The sequence below is a fragment of the Prunus dulcis genome, chromosome 3 (assembly GCF_902201215.1).
Source record: "Prunus dulcis chromosome 3, ALMONDv2, whole genome shotgun sequence".
In the NCBI taxonomy this organism is placed as follows: Eukaryota; Viridiplantae; Streptophyta; class Magnoliopsida; order Rosales; family Rosaceae; genus Prunus; species Prunus dulcis.
In genome coordinates, this window is record NC_047652.1 from 4,598,995 (window position 1) to 4,619,993 (window position 20,999).

Below are 20,999 nucleotides of genomic sequence, written 5' to 3' on the forward strand. Positions count from 1 at the left end.
ATAAAGGTGAAATCTTTTTTTATTTATTTATTTAATACAAGCTATAGTTTGAATATTCTAAATTAGTCTATTTTACAGCGAGGGAGACTCGAACTTAGGTGTAAGGAGACGGACTCACTGTCTTAGTCAACTGACCGAACTCACACCTGCATATGACGAATATATAGAGATCTACTCAATAATATACTATTTTCGGTGACTTTAATAACTCGATTGCCGTCCGCATATGTGGTACCCTAGATGACAGCGTGGCCCAACCATTCTCCAAGTGCAAGTCCTATCTTAGACAATAGCTGCGAGCCCGAATCCTAGAGGATGAGGGCATGCAAGAGATGATGATGCTGAATCTATGTGGTGCCTAAACCAAGTTACAAACTTACTGTACTCCTTCCCTCACGATATCCATAGATGTACTATATATATATGGTACTCTTTGTCTTTTCGGTCACTTTAATGATGTAAAAGCTGGCTCCTAGCTGTTTGATTCCTTGTGCTTGGATATGGGTATTTGTGTGAATGCCCCAACTTTCATCTGTCTAGCTATTAGCCTATTTGTATTCATCTGCATCATCAACTTAACTATATATATGCATATATGATATACCAACTTGTTTTTACGTACTCTTGATTTAGTGGTATTTCTATTCTCAACATTGGAAGATGTCTCAAGTTTGAATCCTCCTCTCCAATATTTAAAAATAAAAAAAACTTAACCCTATAATTACCAAAGATATTCATATCAAATTTTCTCATTGAATGAGGTTTCTAGAGTGGCTCCCAAACTGAATAAATGAAATATTTTAAATTTAGTAAACAAATTCGATGAGCCTAACAAAGATATATAATTATATACATGTGAGGAACATTATATTTTCAGTGTGCACTTTTTATATATACATATATAATTATTCATTAAGTGATATAACGTACTTTGAAATTTATAAGAAAACAAGAGGCTGGAACCAACTATAGTGGTGCGTTTAGTGATTTTTCTCTTCCCAATGTTGGAAGAGATCCCAAATTCGAAACCTCCCTCCTTCATAAATTAAAAAAGAAAAAAGAAAGAAAGAAAAAGAAACAGAAACAGGAGCATGGAATAAGACTCTTAATAATGAACCCATATAAAGTCTTCATGGATTGAAGCAAAACAACACACAGCTTTCATATATACAAGGTTGAAAATTTTAAAAACATTAAAACTTCATGTACATTCTTCTTTAATAAAGCGAATAAGTTTCCATGAGTACCACTCATTCATCATTATAGCAATCAATCATGCCCGTCCTTAGGTGGAAGTACTAAAATGCCCTTATACGTATTTTGTGTTTATCTGCACATATAAAATATCTATATGCCTCTAAATGTGCTAAAAACATGTTTCTCATTCATGTGGTGATTTTTTTATATATAATTTAGTTAATGTATTTTGAAATATTTGAATTTTGTGTGAAATTACCAAAATGCCACTATGTGTTTTTTAAAGAAAGAAATGAAAATAAAGTTATAAAAATTAAAAAAAAAAAAAAGAAAAAAAAAGGACGATCATCAGATTTTAAAACATGAGGTAAGCCTACCACAGTTATATCTGGAGCGTTCAAAATATGCCAAACACACAATTGCAAAGCTTTAAACACCCCATTTGGCCTTTAACCATACATCGTAACCAAGCAACTTTGAGAGCAACTCAAGTTCATTTTCAACTACTTCTTAGCCTATAAAAGGGCAGCTAGTGTTCATCTCATTACAAACTACAACCCAAGGAAAGAAATCATACATAAACAAAGTTCGATTGCGAGAAAAGTTTAGTTAAAGGCACCTCCCTCAACCACTTCCATTTGTGCACTAGTGAAGCTCAAATTCGAATCCATGCTTTCAACCTTCTCATCACCACTTCAGAAACATCTAGTGTAAGTATATGAACACCTACGAATAGTTTTATTTTGCCTTAAGAATGGATCAAACATGAAAAAACACTATTTTCTCTAAAAAAAAGTCCCTTCTATAAATTGTTGTTTTCATGTTTCAAATTTGAAAAATAATTTGTGTCTAAAGAGCTTTAACTTAATTTACTTTGTTTATTTTGCGAGCCGATAGCTTGCAGGAGTTAAAACAAAATCAAACTCAATAGCTTGAGCTGCATCCAACCGATTCATAGTAAAATGTTGGCCCATTTGACAACAATATTTTCAAGCAAACAAGTAATAATAGTCTTTAAAAAAAAAAAAAAAAAAAACTAACAAGTAATAGCTGACAACAATTATTTACTTATTTTTTGGACAAAGGCGTGACAACAATATTTTAAAATAGAATCACAAAGATAAAATTCCTAATTTATGAGCTTATATGCAAAAATGCCTAAACGATAAGAACACTTCCAGCAAGAGAGGCTAGCCCATGCAAGAGGCTCCTAGGTCCCCAATTCTGTTTCCAATGGCCAAGGCTTGTCAGGGTAAGCATTGGGCTCCATCAGCCTGGCAAGCTCAAAGGCAAGACTTGCTTGGGCTGCTGTCTAGGCACGCTCATATCATTGTGACATCAGCAACCAATTTAAATATCAAAAAAAAAAAAATCCCCAAAATTTCAGATTTTTTTTTTCTATAAATACTTAGCCATATTCTTCACATCCCACACCAAAACTCTATACAAATTCCTCAACTCATATCTCATGTGAATAGTGGTTGCTAGAGACGGTCCTATGACTTGTACAACCTGGGCTATAGCCCAGGTGAGTTTTTTTTATTTATTTCTTATAGTTAGTGTTACTGTTAATCCCATTTATAGCAGAAATATTAATTTGAACTAATTGGATAATTGTAGTGTTACCTCTTGTTGCCGTGTGTCTATATGACTCTATCTTTGTGATGATAAATTTTCATTTTTGAAGTTTCTTATGAATTTTCTTTTCTCTTAAATTCATTTGTGTTCATCATGGTAGACCTTAGCTGGCATTGTTGGTGTAAATTAGGCCTTTTAAACAAATAAAATAAAAATTATATGTTTTAAAATTATATATATACATATATACACACACATACATGATCAATTCCATAAGCCTAAAATCTAATAGTTCAATAAGGTAAATTTAGCCCATCTCATTTTAAAATCCTGGGTCCGTCCTGGTGGTTGCCCTTGGGTTGTTATGGCAATGGGTGGGAATGCATAAAAAAAATTGCTAAGGCAGTCACTACTCACATAAACAGTAACTGTCCTTACCCCTCTTTGCCTTTTATCATGACAAATGAGTGAAAGCGCTCTAAACGGAGTTCTACTCGAGCTATCTCTTAGTCACAAGATTTACAAGCCGAACATATCAAAACAAAAATAAATTGTCATAAACTTGAATGCATACAATACAATTTGAGGAGGAGATAAAAAGGAGAGTGGGAAAAGAAAATGAGAGGGTCTAGCTGTGAGAGAATTTGCATTCGCCGTCTGTGAAATGAATTCTTTACTTTTGAGGGTTTGGGTTTAGTTGAGGCTTAGCCCAAATTGTATACAAGGGCCTTTTCCCTTGACCTTCATCCAAGCTGGGTCAGAGTTATATCTTCAACAGGCAGCAGCTACCAGAGTTGTCAACCTCCTTTCTCCAACTGAGTCTCTGAAACATGGCAAACAAATGGAAGCACACAGCTCTGCTTGTAATTGACATGCAGGTCTTTCTCTCTCCCCAAACTCTGATTTCTGTCAAAATAAAATGAATTGGGTTTTGAAGCGGTTGTGTTTTGCAGCATGATTTCGTAGATATGGATGGTCCTATGCTACTCAGTGGAGGCAAAGCCATAGTCCCAAATGTAATCAAGGCCGTTCAAATCGCAAGGCAGCGTGGCATGCTCGTAGTTTGGGTACCCAACTGTCTTTCCTATTCCCTTGTTCGTTTTTAGTTGAACTTTCCACTTTCTGCTAACTAGAACAATGAAAAACATAAGACCCAGGATTTTAATACCAAGTACCAACTTTTCTTCTTCCAATTTTTACTGCCACTAAGATAAACTTTAATGTGCAATTGAGAAAAGGAGTGTATTTTGATTTGATTTTTAATGTGGGAAGATATAATATTCACGCAATTTTACAGTCAAGTTGGATTTGTAATGGTTCATTTTGACAAATATGGTAGGTTGTGCGTGAACATGACCCACTAGGAAGAGATGTTGAGCTTTTCCGCCGGCACTTATATCCTGCTGGGAAGGTTGGTCCAACCGTTAAGGGTCAGTTTGGTGCTGAACTTGTTCATGGGCTTGTGATTCAAGAAGGGGATTATAAGTTGGTCAAGACACGGTTTAGTGCATTCTTTGCTACACATCTTGATTCATTTCTTAAGGGTGCTGGAATTGACAGTTTGGTTGTCACTGGTAAGTGAGATATTCAATTATGAAAGACCCTATTGTTTGTTTTGTAGAATGGTGTTTTTAGTATTTTGTGTAAGGTTGTAATTTGTTGGTGTTGGTATTTTTAGGTGTTCAGACTCCAAACTGCATTAGGCAGACTGTGTTTGATGGTGTAGCTTTGGATTACAAATCTGTTACAGTTGTTCTTGATGCCACAGCTGCTGCTACACCTGAAGTACATGCTGGTATGTGCTTTTTGTTTTTGTGATGCTAATGTTATCGTTGTTCTGTTCCTTTTTCCCCAGAAACTTATGCCTCGGTAACCATCTAATCATAGCATATACAGAAGAAAAAAAAAAAAAATCTAATTATAGGATTTTCACTACAAAATTCGGTTATTAAGGATGGTTAGGAATGGTGATTTCAGGTTGTTTGATTAATGTTATATGAAGTTGAGGTTGATCTGGATCCTGTTGATAAATTTTTGTCACGGATTGGAAATTGAGGATGTGAATAAGTGACTCATATCCTTGATACATTTGAACTTGATTCTTAGTATGGGCTGATTCGGAGTATTGATCGCTTGTACAGTATTAATTTGTTTGAGATTAGGTAGATAGATTTTATCTCTTGTTATTTCATCATTATGCATGCAAATGCTGAAATAATCCTTTTTGAAACCTATTTTTCAGTTTAAAAGAATTCAGGATATGTTAATAGAAGGAAAAAGTAGGAAACTTCGAATACCACGGATATGCCCTCTTTAACTGAAATACCTCCTCATGTGTCAACATTGAACCCAAAATTATATTCTCAAGTACCATTAGATATAGACTAGTAGTGTGACTACGGAATTCCCATAGAAAACTACAAGCCTTCACCCTTTCCTGGTGGAAACAAAGTCAGAAGAAAAATGAAACTTAGAAGAGATAAGTTGGTGGGGATAGTTTAAGAATTGGATTTTTCTTTTGATGGTCAGAATTGATACCTTTAAGTATCCAAATAGCTAATGCGTAATGTAAAGGAAACTCTACAAAGACAAACCAAGGAGATCTTGTAACTATGATTGTCTTTTGGATGATTTGTAGGCGTGCATGTTGAAATTAGGACCTTGGCTAGTAAATTTCTCTGCTATCTTTTCTTATTCCTTACTGAAGGCAAGGAAAAGCTTTTGAATTAGCTGTATGTATGATTCAATTGATATGATTTTAAATTTTCTACCATAATCACTTTTGCATGAAGAAATCTAACTCTGTGGGATGCCTATGGGGCTATCATCACTGGAATATGCCATTTATACTTCTTTTCTTCAATGCTAGTGCATGTGACCCATGTCTATCATCGTCCAAATTTTGGTGTGCCAAGCAATATCTTCAATGATCCTTCTTTTAAGCACAGCAAAGTGTTCTCTTTTTACAGAGTATGCTGTTCTGTGACTTTCATACTGTCAATGTGATCCATTGATCAGATGGGTTATACATGTGAGACCGTTTTACAAGAGAATATTACCCTTAAAAGATGTATCATATAGGAAACCTGTTTAGTCCGTTATAGTTTTTTTTTATAATTCTGAGTGTATTTGAAGATGGATTGTCGAATGATAGCCATGACTGACTAGCCCAAATTCTCTGAACCAGCCAATATATTGGACATGAAGAACATTGGAGTTGCAACACCAACCTTACAAGAATGGTGTGAATCTGATGCTTGATCCTTCTGGTAACCAAATAGGTTTCCTTCTGCTTGATTGTTGCAATAAGATGGTCCTGTAGACGTGCATTTTGATGAAAGAATGGCTTTCCTTCCTTTTCTTTGACTGTATATTGAGTGTCTTAACATTTCACACAATAAGCCCTTTCTACAACTTCAATCTGCACTGTCATTGATCGATTTACAAAGTGACACAGTAGGTTACATGTCAGTAAAAGTCCGCCGGAGTGCGATGTGTCCCCAGATATATAGGGGGCTGAGGGTACCATGACACGTGTGTAAAAGTATTCATAAAAATATCATGATCTTTTTCACATTCTTGATTCTCTTACAAGTTTTCTTGAACATAATATATGTTCGGACTGTCAATCTAGACCATTGATCATAAGAGATGTTTATATAATCTTGTCATATATGCTATAGCAATGTATCCTTCTAGCTCAGTGTCACTCTCCATGTTCAATGGTGGCAGGCAGTGTCCAGGTTTTGGGTGATGAACACATATTATTGGGCATCTATAGCACTTAACTTGCAGAATACAGATGTGTTGATAACTAAATACATTTACTAGAGAGGAAATGGAGCTTAGAAAAATCAATTGCAACTATGGGAGTTAAATTTGAAGACCTTGCTAAGGGCATCCCTTCGCATTGCACCTTGCTTTGAACCAAAACCAGCGGCGACCGGTACTTGACGCAGTATTTCTGTCCATGTTAATAGAGTGTATAGCCTCCCGGCCATACTAAAAACAAAATTCGTATAGCCACCCGGCTATACTATTTTGACACGTGGCAATATGGCACCAGGGCGGTCAAATTGTATAGCCATGCGGCTATACGACGGTTTTTATTATAGTATAGCCGCGTGCCTATACTATTTTGCATACATGGCGAAAGGGGGGGGGGGTTTAAAAATAAATAGTATGGCCAAGGGGCCATACCCCTCTGGATATGAGTATAGCCGACCGGCCATACTCTTTACATAAGACACCGTTACCATTGTGAGTTGACCAATAGTTTTGGGAAGAGTTCCATTAATATGATTTTCAGAAATGCTTGCCTCTTCTACGAATGGCAGATGTCCCAAGGACAATGGAATTGGACCTGATATTGAATTACTTGAAAGAGCAAGGAGGCGTAAATGTCTGAAATTTCCTAGCTGATCGAATAGGGGACCTGAGAAATCATTTGTTGACAGCTTCAGTGACTCCATTTGACCTGAACTACACCTTGACAAGCTTCCCAATATTTCTGATACGCTTCCATTGAAATAGTTCCTTGACAGATCAAGAACCGTCAACTTACAAAGATTTCGCAATGAGTTTGGGATTTTCCCTTCAAGTTGATTAGCAGACGAGTCAAGATTGAAAATGGCTGTCAAGTTTCCAATGCAACTTGAAATTTCACCTCGCAAGAGATTCAAATAAAGGGATAGGGACTCAAGATTGCTACAAGTGTACAACCATTGAGGTATGGTACCCAAGATGATGTTCCACCTGAGATTAAGAACTTTAAGCCATGTCGTGTTTTGCAACACCGACTGGTTTTTAATTGAGTTCACAACCAGACATATGCAACTCTACCAGCATAGAGGGAGTATGTTTGTCACCTGAAACCAATCAGATGCTTTGCTAAGATCTACACGACTCAGGTCTAGGTTCTGCAAGCTTGAAAGACCAGAAAGCCAATGGAGATTCTTAACCTTCATCCAGTAGTAGCTTTTACTCAGGAGTCCTAGAGAGCGTAGACTCGAGAGATTTCCCAATTGATGCGGAATTTAAGATATCTTAAACTTTTAAGAGAACCTAAGAAGCTAGGAATCTGTATTCCTCCAAAATCATTGTTGCTTAGATCCAAGTAGCTCAGATGCTTTAAATTTAGTAGAGAAGTATTTACCTTGCCACCCAAATAGTTTTCTTGATACAAACTGTAATTCAAATACTCATCTGAATAATAATTTCCAAGGTGCAGCTCACGGACATGACCGGTTAAATTGTCGCAGACAACTCCAGTCCAATTGCAACAATCTCCCTCACCAACCCTAGATAAAAGCTTATTTGAAGGATCCTTAATATCTTGCTTGAACATTAGAAGTGCTTGTCTCTCATTTTGTTCACAAGGCACACCCAAATTTCCATTGCATAAGCTAATGGTAGTAATGGTTGCAATGCTTGGAAATCTGAAAACTGAAACAATTCTCATGGCTTTGTCCATGAGGTTATGTCTTAACAGGTGATGTGTGTGAGCAATATAACTCATTTAGAATGGTGCAATATATACAAACACTACTACACTAGAATTGAGAGTGAAGGTCTAAACTCAATATTTTTTTCAAAATCATTTTCAAAAATGGTGAACAAAGTCGTTGAGTACGTAGACCAGTAATATAAGTTATAGGTTTATCCAGAGAAAGAAGACAGAAAAAAATAGAAAAGAAAGTGTGGGATGATTTGATAAAAAAAACAAAAGCAAAATGAAAAATTAGCATAACCTGTTCGGCTGCGGGGACTGAATTCAGACATTGTAAAATCATATAACTAGGTAAAGTTTCAAAAGTTGAAAACATAACAGACATGAAGAAAATGAAACAAATAAACAAATAATAAATTCATATGGAATCACAAATTCCACATTACGATTAGGATCAAAATGGTTTGCTTCTGGTCATATGTTGATGTTCCAATTGGATTCAAGTTTCATCCAAGCGATGATGAGTTATTGAGATATTATCTTCTTAACAAGGTTTGTGGCACACCATTTATGTTAGCAACGTTGTGCCAGAATTCAATCTTTATGGTAAGAAAGAGCCATGGGATATATGGAATGATTTCGGTGGACAAAAATTAGAAAAGGGTGAAGACCTCTATTTCTTCACCAAATTGAAGTTAGTGACCAGCAAGGGTTCCCGCGTGGCTCGAACGATAGGAAATGGAACCTGGAAAGGTGAGGACAGAAGGACCATGGTCGGTGATCCCGCCAAAAATAATAAGCCTTTAGGTCTGTGTAAAAGGTTCCGTTATGAGAATGATAAATCTGATCAACATGGCCGCTGGATTATGCACGAGTACAGCCTTCACCCTTCATTGGTGAAGCCCCATTCAAATTCAAATCTTGTGGTGGTGATGGTAAATACGTGCTCTGTCAGAATTCGAAAGAAAGACAGAAAGAGGAAGTTATCAGAGAATGATGGCTTCGGTGGTCATGCTCTAGTACTACAATCCCCTACCAAGATTCTAAGGCAACTAGAGAACAATGATGAAGTCGTAGGTGCTAATTTTACTCCAATTTCTGAGGCTTCTGAGGTTAATTAACATTATAATCAGCAGCAGGAGCAGACTACCAGTGCGAATGCGTACTTGCCAATGAATCAGCCACACTACTTTCTTACAGATTACCCAACAACTATGGCCTCTGCATCAACTAGTCCTCCACCATCTCTCCCTCAGCCAGACTATGGCTTTGAGCTAATTAGTGACACTGATCATCAACCAGCACAAGGTTTTAATTATGACCTCAGCCAATTTCTAGATGATGATGATGTTGATGCATTGATGAAGGATCTCTCAAATTTGGATAACATCCAACCACTTGCAGCACAACCATTGGGAGGAGGATCGCATCCATATCCATCCATAATCCAGGAGTCTGCAGTTGATGAAGACTCGGGCAATATTATTAATAGTGGATTTGGGATATCATCAGAAGATCAAACAGGTGGTGAACTTGGTACTGAAAATGTTCAACTCAATGTGTTAGGCTTTCCTGAACCGTGCTAGTTTTGATGATTTGGTGCACATGATCCAGTTTGATGATAATGATGATGAACTGCAAGCTTTCGCAACGTCACAGTCAGTAATGGGAATGGAGAGCACTACCACTGCTGCTACTTGCTAGTGATGTGAAGATGTAGATTGAAAACGTCCACGTTTGTGAGATCAATACAATACTGTTTTTTTTTTTTTTTTTTTTTTTTGGCTGCATGTATACGTCTTTGCTTATTTGTTTCCATAGTTGGTTGAAAATTGTGGTGTTTGTTTGTACAAGAAATGGATGAAGTGATAACTTAGTTGATTAGTATGTGATTAATTGTAACTCAACTAATTGCTTACTCGTAAGAAATTTGATTAGTATGCACGAGCTCTCCTGCATCTTTTTTCCTCATTGTTTTCTGGATGTCCTGCTTTTTGTTGATCTCATCACATCCCTATTATTTTACCTTCTCAACTTGATACTAAATACTATAATTGACAATTGTGGAGATATAAAATTCTTGGAGTTCTAAACTTCCTAATTTATTTGAGGAGATCACTAAAGTTCAACAGCCACTTGCACTTGTACTTGTTCAAGATCAACTCTTTAGGCCCCGTTTGGTGAGTTGGACTGAACTGATTGGAATTGAACTTAGAATGTTAGACTGCACTGGCTTGGATTGGGCTACACTTCAAGTCCTATTGAGTTGTTTGGTAGAGCACTGGACTGGACTTAAGTCCAATCCATTGTTTGGTACAAGGCCACATTGGACAACATTGGACTTGTTTTTTATTTTATTTTATTTTTATTTAATTTCAAAATTAATTTACTATTTATTAGATTATTTAACATCATAAAAAAATAATAGTTTTTCAGGTTGGAATCATAAATTTTTTTAAAAATAATTAATTAAAAACGCATCAAATTACAGAACCAATATTCATATACAAAAAATTATAGAACCAAATACATTCACCAAACAAACAGAACCCATCATCTTTGATAGAAAAAATAAATAAAATATAGAACCCAATCATAAAGGAAAGGGAAAATGAAAAGAATTCAGAGAATGAAAGTATCTCAGATATGAAAGATAACATTCAGAAGGAGAAAACCCCCCCCCCCCCCCCCCCCCCAAAAAAAAAAAAACCATAGATCTCGATCTCTAACCCATAAGAAAGTGATGGCAATCATCAAAACATCTCAATATTTAACATTTAAATAAAAATTTTACTAAGAAATCTGAGATGAGAGATGATAGTTGAGAGGAGAGGAGAGAAGAGAAAATCCAAAAAAAGAATCACAGCTTCATAGATGCATTGAGGAAATAAATCTACCTTCATAATGGCACAAAGAGGTGTTGAAGTCCCAGGGAGAACGAAAGAAGAGAAAGAGACGATGAGAAGGAGGTGCTCTGCGTTAGAGGTGTCAAACGGGACGGGCTAGCCCAGTACGGCACGAGCCTAGCCCGTTTAAATAAGGCACGGCACTGCACGAGTACGAATATTAATGGGCCGTGTTCGGCATGTACGGCACCAAAACTTAGGCCTGGTCGGGATCAAAAAATGAGGTACAATAGACCAGGCCAGCCCATGACCCGACATGGGCCGGGCTTGGCCGAGCACGCTTCAAGCACGGCACGAGCCCAAGCACGGCCCACTTAACATTTTTTTTCTTTCTCAAAAGTCAAAATGCAATAATTTGACATCTAATGTCATTGTTTATATGTTTTTTTTTAAATCATAAATATATATTTGATGTATTTCATTTTAGGGAAATTATTTGGGTCCTTAATTAATTAAACATATCAACTACAAATTAATTAAACAACATTGGACTTGATATCCAATCAGTACATATGACATATATGTTTCTCTATCTTATAATCAAAGTAAGACATTTTTTCACATATAAAATAATAAGTTGTTTAAAGATGAAAAGTTGAAGTGGACTTTGTGGAGTTGGACACTTTTTGCCCTCCGCCATTTCATATTGTTTGGATGTTTAATTGATTAATGTTTTCAAATAGTTCATCATTTCTTGCCTCTAATTATATTTTAATGTTTATAATTTGAATTATTTAGTGGAAAAAAAAAATCGAGTGAAAAAAATTCAAATTAAATGGATTGGTTCTTGGACCCGAGTATGGCACGAGCACGAGCACGACACGAGCCCGGCCCGACCCGTTTCAATATGGACATGGATTTTGGGCCGGGCCGGGATCATTGATTTTACTAAATGGACCGGCACGGCACGGCCCGACACGAAAACGTTAAAAGCAAGAGTTTAAATGGGATACGCCGGCCCGGCATGGCCCGTTTGACACCTCTACTCTGCGTACGCGGTGAAAGCCGGAGGCAGAGGCTTCGAAATCCATGGTTCCACTTGGGTTTATAAAACCCTCATTCACTGGATTGGTATCCAATCAAAACATTAGGCCCAACCAGTCTCAGTGTGCATTTAGGCCCACCAACAACATATAGGATTTCAGTCCATTTTAATTGGAGAAGTCTGATCTAGTCCAGCCCACCAAATAGATCCTTAGTCTTTACTAACCCTCCGACCCACAACAACAACAACAAAATACCTATTTATTAACTCTACTACTCCTTCTTTGTTTTGGTAAGAGCGGCAATTGGTAAAGGAATATCAACAATTGTCAAAACCCATATATGCTTCAAACTTACTCAATCCAAAAATCCCAAGCAGCTCTTGATTCCTTACATTACATCAGTTAAATAAATAAACTTACATTTAAGTGTATATGCAGCTTTCTATAATATAGGTAGTGACATGCCTTCTATAAGCCAATTAATTATCAAATTTGATTCTTAATTATCACCTTTAATGTTTAATGTAGTTGAATATCCTCGACCTCACGGTTTATTTCTTTACCAAGCAATAGCTATGAGAACCACAACGAAGAAATACAAATTTCAATAAACCAACAAGTCTTTGGCAACAAACTGTGAGCTCGAGGATATTCAACTACAGTAGACATTGTTCTAGCTACAAAAGATTATCACAAAGATGACTTTCAAATCTTCTATTTTTTAAATTTAAAAAAAAAACAAACAAACAATATTTTGTTTTTCTTTACAACAATAATGTACATTTGACAACATTTTACTCCTGATTTAAAAAAACTAGAACAAGCATATTTGACACCTTATTTCGTACCCCTCCCTGTTTCTGTAAAGGCAACAAATGTCAGACAAATTTCGAAAGGTAACCACTCAGATCAACCTTTAAGATCATCATCCCAAAAGCCTTTCTCACATATCTGCAAGCAATACAGACTAAATCACTTACATGAACACACATTTTTGTTGTTGCAATCTTCTGTTCCGAGTTATTGGTTTTCGCAATACACAAGTTGGAATTAATGATACACTAGTGACTTCACCATTAGCAAAACCCATAACAACCGGAAAATCTCTAGCATCAGGATTGGTTGCCCGCCGGACCGTCATCAAACCTTTTCCAACTTAGGGGGTTTTTTTTATAATAAAAATAGTATTTTTGAATAGGCTGGTCTTTTTACATAAATATTATAGCCGCGCGGCTATACTCGAGATATTTTTTTTTTAATTATAAAAAAAGAGTATAGCCGCGCGGCATTACTGGGGTCCTTTTTTTATAAAGAGTTTTGCTACACTCTTGACATAAGACACTGAATTTTTTTTTTATTTTTTTCTTGTTTTTCTCCGATTTATGTTTATCGATAAGGATAGTTTAGAGTATTATCCATTACTATTAGGCCATTATCCGAGTCTCAATTGTTCCCTTTTGAGTTTTTGCATTTCCAAAGCTATTACCCGTATAACGAATTTAGCATTTTCACGTTTAATACTCATATTGTACACGTACGTACGTATATTTTTTTATGTTTAATACACTTGTTTTTTTACAAAATTTTCAATTATACACACAAAATTCACGTCCTATACACATAATTTTCGCATATTCCTGAATATTATTGAATAAAAATAATATATATTAAAATATTATATAGTGACCGAACTTATCAGTTGTAATTTGCCAAAATATTGCTGAATAAAACACGTATGTATTTTATTCATATTTTTCCCCTTCTATATTTTACTAACTGAAAGAATGTGAGAGGCTAAGATTATTTCTTACTTGTTGTAACAAAAATGCAAGATGGTGATTTTGCAAACTCTTTGCCAACCAGAACAACAAGTTCAAACAAAGATTTATGGGTATAGTAGTAAGCGATGTGGTAGTAGCATTCTTCATGTAAAGTGTTGTTTGAAATGTGAAGCAATTACCAAGAACACTTCAACTCAGCATTCTCAAAGATGGACGGTAAAGTCTCGGAGAAGGACATTTCGAGAAACAAGAGCCATAAAAACACTTTCCAGACTGGAGTGGGGGATATCTGACTATGATCACAATTATGTATCACAAACCAAACTATATTTTGCTTCTTTGCTTTATCCAAAAAGAAGCAAAAATAAGTCCATTACTTTGAAAAAGTGGTTTGATTGGTCGGCTAGACTTCCCTTGGGTGTCAAAAATAGCTGTAGAAAAGAAACTTACTGGTCTTTTATACAGAATTGTTTTATTTTTTTATGCACTGTATAAGCACATAGCAAGAACATCCTCTCAGACAAAGCTATGTGGCCACAACTGACAAAAAGGGAACAGGGAAATTAGTAATTGCTTGTATATATGGCTTCCATCTTCCATTCCACCTATATAAAATCACAATATTTCCCTACATTGTGCAAAGCCACATGGTAAATTCACTTTGCTTGCTGCTTAGTCACAAAGCAGAACAATTGTGTACAACAAAAATAACTTCAGTATTATAGCTCTACCTCTACCATTAATTTCAAAATGACAAAACCTACGTATATGCTTGGCTAGCCTAGCCTAGTATTATACCTTGCCGTATATGTTTTGCATGACAGGGCTCTACTGCATGATCAGACAGGCTGCAAATTTCATTAAGCCAAAGCAATCGTAGGGCAACTCTTCTTTGGCAGATCAATGAAAGTGATTTTACATTTGTAGCTGCATCAGTCACCAGTGCCTGCCAAGAAAGAGGATCCCTATGACTGCTTTGCTTATTTGACAAGTATACTTCTTCTAGTATGTATAGCTGCTCCTCCTTGTGTTTCAATGATGGCCCGGCACAAGTTATATAAGGGCTCAAAGACTCCAAGACATGGAATAAACCAGTAAGCACAAATGGCATATCCTGAGGATTATGCTGTGAACATCCATCAAGGGCTGCTTTTCAGGGATTTTGTTGGGGCCAGGGCTCATTCTGCTGCTAGATTTTTCTCCTCCTTATCCGAGCCTTGAAAGCGCTCTTTCCTAGCATATGAGATTCTTCCACTCTCTGTCCATGAAAATGTGCAATGAAGTTGAAGCAGGAAAAAAGTAGATGAAAGGAGATGCCTCCCCATATTATTATAAGGGGCTGAGAAAGAAGGGCTAACAGCATATCCTAATCTTATTCGTCTTCTTTTCTTTTTTTGCCTACATCTGTATATAGTAATCTTCTGTCTTGAATACAAAAGAGTCTCACTTTTATAGTGAGCCATCATTATAGGATCTCCAAATTAGTTTGACTTTAGTTAATCTGCTGCACTTTCAGTCCTTCTGTGGGTATCTCTTTCTAACCATGACCTGATTGTGCGCAATGCCGCATTCTTTAATTTAGTAATCATTTTTCAAATCTTTCTTTTGCGAACGATGTACAAAAAAATCATCACAACTAAAGAAAAATAAGGCCCACCTGAAGGACTTAATGAAGTTAGAGCAGCCCATGTGATCAAAAGTTCTGAAAGTGCTTGCAGTTGTGTTGTGTCATCCTCACCTCCTTACTAGTTTCCTTCCTAATTACGCTCTAAATAAACAATAAATAACTAATTATTTTTAGAGCTAATTTAGTTTTAATTGTAAGGCATATATTTAATCACAGGAAGCTAATCTAATCAATGTGAGTACAGAAAGTTTTGCTTGAACCATACCAGATCTGATCAATTCAACACCAAATATGATGATAGGTAAATAAACATGACATCAACTATATAGATTTTAAAATTTTAGGTTCCAATCTCTACAATATTAATCAAATGTCTCAGAGACATATATTCCAGTAATCACTAGTTGACTTCATGTTTGAGAAACATTAGTGACCAGATCAATTTTTCTCTTTTGATCCATGGACTAATCTGTCATGCAGAATCCTTTGCCCACTACTACATTTTAACCTTTGCGCGACGAATAAAAAAACGTCGCGCAAAGTCTCATTTAGTCGCACTAACTTCACCGCGACAAAAAATTCGTCGCGCATAATCCGTCGCGCAAAGATCGTGAAGAAAGCCTTTGCGCGACCAAGAAAACCACTTCGTCGCGCAACAATGTGCGACGTGTAAACCTTCGTTGCACCAAAGATATGGAGACGAAACAACTGTTCGTCGCATAAAATTTGCGCGACGAATACTTATTCGGCGCACTTATATTTGCGCGACAAAAAAAAATTCGTCCCGCAAAACTTGTTGCGGAGACGTCTGTTCGCCGCAGAAAAATTAGCGCGATGAGAAAGGTTTCGTCGCTCATTTGTTTGCGCGACGAAAACTTTCTCATCGCGCAAAACCTATTTGCGCGACGAATAGCCTTCGTCGCGCAAAACATGTTTGAGCGACGGATACGTTTCGTCGCACAAAACGTGTTTGCGAGACGCATGTATTCGTCGCGGAAGAATTAAAAGTAAAAAAAGTTGAATTTTTAATTTTTATTTTTGTTACTTTTGGGTTTGCGCGACGAAAAATTTGCCGTCGCGCAAAAATAATTTGACATTTTTTTTTTTTGTAATTTTTTTTTTATTTTAAATAAAATTGGTTATTTTTTTATTGATTAAACAATGAAATTGCAATAAAAATAAATTAGAATAAAATTTTGTTATAAAATAAGATAAATGTATTACAAATAAAATAAATGTTTATGATGAAAATAAATACACTAATCAAATAATGAATCAAAATCAACCGTGTCGTCGCCAGGATGCGGCTCGGAGGTCTGGGCATTCATCGGGGCAGTGGTCTGATGGGGCTGCGCGGGATGGACGGGCGCGGAAGTCGGCGCATCAAAACGCGGGACTGGAATGCCGGACTGTACGAGGGACTGCAGAATGACCGACATCTGGCTCCGAAGAGTGGCCATCTCTGACATCTGGCTCCGAAGAGTGGCCACCTCTGCTGTCAAAGCAGTGACCTGACTGCTTGACCGCGCCGATGAACGAGGTCTAGGTTCCCTCCGCCGGGCATTCCCCATCCCTCGACAATATGTCCCCGGCCTCCTCCCGAGAGTCTGATCCAACGTCTCCGTCAAGATCTGAAATCCAGCATCCTGTGGAGGAGCCACAGACTCGATCGGAGTCTCGGGAGGAAGCTGGGAGGCGGACTCCTGAAGAACCAACTGGCTCCTCTCCACCATCGTCGTCTGTTGAACATAACATAAAATATAAATTAAAACATGCATATAAATTGAATGTGCAACATAAGAATTAAAATTAAATAATACTTACATGAAGGGACTCGGCCAACTCATTCCCGGGTCGAACATAAGCGTCACCAAAGACGTCGATCTCTGGGAACTTGGACCCCTCCTAAATTGAACAAGAGAAGAAAAATATTAGTATGAAAAAAATAAATTCATAAAAATGATATTAAAAATGAAATAAAAATTTTGTGATTATTACCCGACGGCGTGCATCCATCCTGTACGAAAAGGGTCTGGAGCCGGAATGGTGGAGAAGGGTCTTCTTCTTCCTATTACCCTTATTCACTTGGGCTTTATTCTGTTATACAAAAATGAAACGAATTAGTTAAAATATAAAAAATTAAATAATAATGAAATACAAAAATAAAATAAACATTAATAAGTAATAAGTAATAATTACACAAATATAGTTGAAAAAATACCGCAAATTCGGGCGCTTGAAAATGAGCGCAGAGCCACTCCCAACTATCCTCCCGCCCCTCAAGCTCCTTCGGGCAACCCTCCTGAAGAGCGACTTGCGGATCATCATATGCCTGAAAATGGTGGTGCAAGTCGCTCTTCCACTGCTTGTACCTCTCAGCGAAGAGTCTGTTGACGTACGTCAACGACTCTTCGTCGAGATCCTCCAAGTTATAGTTCGTCTGCAATCAATTAATTAGATACGTTAAGTAATAGAAATATACAAAATTTTAAAGACAAATAATGAAAACGTAAGGTACATACCGACAACTGGCCGCGAACCTCCGCCTTGATCTCGTCGGGCATGACCCTCCAAGACTTCCATTGCATCGGGCAATGGGTCCGCACGACGTGGCCAATGTCGTGGGCCAAGGAGCTATGCAACTCCGCCGTCGGTGCAGCCCGATGGCGCTCGTCGTATCCGATGCTGATACGACTGTTTGTCACCCGAGTGACCTTCGCCGTCTTCAGCTGACGACACGGTCCTCGAGTGTTCTTCTTCGCTGCAAAGAAAAAAGGTATTAATGTTAAATAATATTTATTGTCAAATTTCAAAATAAAATTAACAATACAAAAGTGTAGTTATACCTGGCTGTGATCCCGAGGCACCAGTACCGTCGGTCGATGTCGTCGTGTCCATGGTGTCGGTGGGCCGGTGCCGCCGCCTAGCACTTGGTGGCTGCGCCACGGATGACGCAGATGACGCAGGCGCCTGGGACGCCTCGTGACCAACCACCACGTGGTCCAGCAAAGCTGGAGCAGTGGCAGCAGATGCCGCCTGAGCAGGGGGATCCGAACTCGGGCAGTCGTCATCGACCTACCACGTCTAATCAAATCTAACATCTGCACATATAATTTCGTTCCGAATTTAAACTAATTAATTAAAAGCATAGCATGACCTAGGGTTTGGAATTTCGGAGTATCCGGGACTCCGATCAACGATCGGTCGAATCCTAAACGATCCTAGAAACACAAAAGTACAACTACGTAAGTTTCAGTTCGATCCAACGGTCCGAACATATCAAACCTGGAAATCGCACAATAGGCGAAATTCGATCAAGACTCAAACGGCAACCAAATTTAAACCGGCCAAAACCTAGGGTTTTAATTCGGCCAAAACCTAGGGTTTTAATTCCTATTTCCTATAGCGAAAATTCACAAAATCCTAACCAACCATCAGCTAACCAGTAACATATCCATCCAGCCAATCAATCATAACAAACATACAGAAATCATAACACAGATACAAAATCAAAATCAAAATCAAAACTGACAGAAATCATCATAACACAAATACAAAAATAAAAACTGAATTAACACATACTTAAATGGACAGAGTCGATAGAGGCTTACAATGGCGCGGTGGCAGCGGTGGAGGTCGCTACAGTGGCAGCGGAGGTGGCTGAGGTGGCAGCGGAGGTGGCTGAGGTGGCAAGGTGGCAGCGGCGGTGGCTGAGGTGGCAAGGTGGCAAGGTGGCTGAGGTGGCAAGGTGGCAAGGTGGCTACGGTGGCAGCGGCGGTGGCTGAGGTGGCAGCGGCGGTGGCAAGGTGGCAGCGGCAGTGGCAAGGTGGCAAGGAGGCTACGGTGGCAAGGTGGCAAGGTGGCAAGGAGGCTACGGTGGCACCGGAGGTGGCTGAGGTGACGGCGGAGAGAGAGGGCTGAGGGAAGGAGGAAAAACCAGAGAAATGGGGAAGAAGGAGGGCTCGGGTCGTTTCTGCAGATTTAATCGAGTTTGCGCGACGTACGACTCTATTCGTCGAGCAAAACGGCATTAATGAATCTTGCGCGACGAATATTCCGTCGCGCAAAACGACATTAATGAATCTTGCGCGACGATAAATTACTATTCGTCGCGCAAAGGTTTTGATCGCCGCCAAAATTTTGGGATTTAGGGTTTACCGCGAGGCGGAAACTGAAGGGTCAGCGAATTTTGCGCGACGAATAATAACTCGACAGACAAGCTTATTCGTCGCGCAAAACACATTTTGGCCGCCAAAATTTTGGGATTTAGGGTTTCCCGCGAGGCGGAAATTGAAGGGTCTGCGAAGTTTGCGCGACGAATGCATGGAGCGTCGCGCAAGGAGAACCTTTCGCGACAGAAATAGACGTCTTCGTCGCGCAAAACACATTTTGGCCGCCAAAATTTTGGGATTTAGGGTTTAGCGGGGGACAGGAACTGAAGCGTCTCAGACTTTTGCGCGACGAAGACTCTACATTGTTCGTCGCGCAAGGTTAGAATTTCATTCGGTTGAAATTTTCACTAAGTGTTGAAAGGGGATGGAGGGGTGGACTTTGTGTCCCACATTGCGCGACGAAAGGAAACAAGTCCGTCGCGCATTTATCTAATTCGTACTTGGCGCGACGAAACAAAAAAATCCGTCGCGCATGTTAACCCTAAACCCTAAACCCTAACCCTAAAATGTAAACCCTAAGCCCTTAGCCCTAAACCCTAAACCCTAAAATAGTTTCAATGATCCAACCGGCAAACTTTTTTTTTTCTACTTGGAGATCGTATACGCCAAAAATCAAAACAATCAAACATTCAGATATCAGAAAACAGGACAAAATATTTCGACGGTTATAAATGAAAAGTCATGATTTAACGGTCATTTTAATTCCGATTTTGATCATTTTTTGCAGCAACATTTGTTGACCCTATATGAATACAATGACGGAATTTGATCTTCAATTTAAGATTTTTACACTAGGGGATACCACATAAACGTTAAGTTATATTTTGACAAATGTATGAACAAAATTTTGAGTTTTTGGTGAATATATGATTTTGATAGCACGCGCAGTCTACAAAACTAGTTTCAGTCATCCAGCCATCAAAATTGTTTTTTTACATTTCGAGATCTTGGACAGGAAAAATCGGCCAAAAAAAACATTCAGAGATTAAGGAACGGGGTAAAACTTTTCGACGGTTCGAAATAAAAAGTGATGATTGAGCGGTTAGTTGAACTCCGATGTTGATGATTTTTTGCACCAACAGTCCTACACTCCATATGAATACAATGAACTACTTCGATTGCCAATTTGAAATATATATGTGTGTATATACTATAATGTGACCTAATATATATTTGCGCGACGAAGTAATTATTATCGTCGCGCAAAATGTTTGCGCGACGTACATATATTCGTCTCAATCCTATGGCGACGAGGTTTATTCGTCGCGCAAAATTTACGCGACGAATTATTTTATCGTCGCGC

The 20,999-nt window shown here is 38.0% G+C and overlaps 2 protein-coding genes and 1 pseudogene across 2 annotated transcripts in view; 2 read left to right on the forward strand and 1 right to left on the reverse strand.

Annotated features, from left to right (window-relative positions):
- The window catches only part of LOC117621044 (protein PLANT CADMIUM RESISTANCE 8), a 94,537-nt gene that overhangs the window by 4,752 nt on the left and 68,786 nt on the right, over window positions 1-20,999 (reverse strand).
- Window positions 3,357-6,420, forward strand: LOC117621242 (probable inactive nicotinamidase At3g16190). Its single transcript, XM_034351599.1, has 5 exons — window positions 3,357-3,653; window positions 3,729-3,842; window positions 4,115-4,349; window positions 4,454-4,570; window positions 5,963-6,420. Exons 1-5 carry the CDS (start codon window positions 3,606-3,608, stop codon window positions 6,034-6,036), a joined length of 588 nt encoding a protein of 195 aa, XP_034207490.1. The 5' UTR covers window positions 3,357-3,605; the 3' UTR covers window positions 6,037-6,420.
- Window positions 8,684-9,927, forward strand: LOC117622909 (annotated as a pseudogene).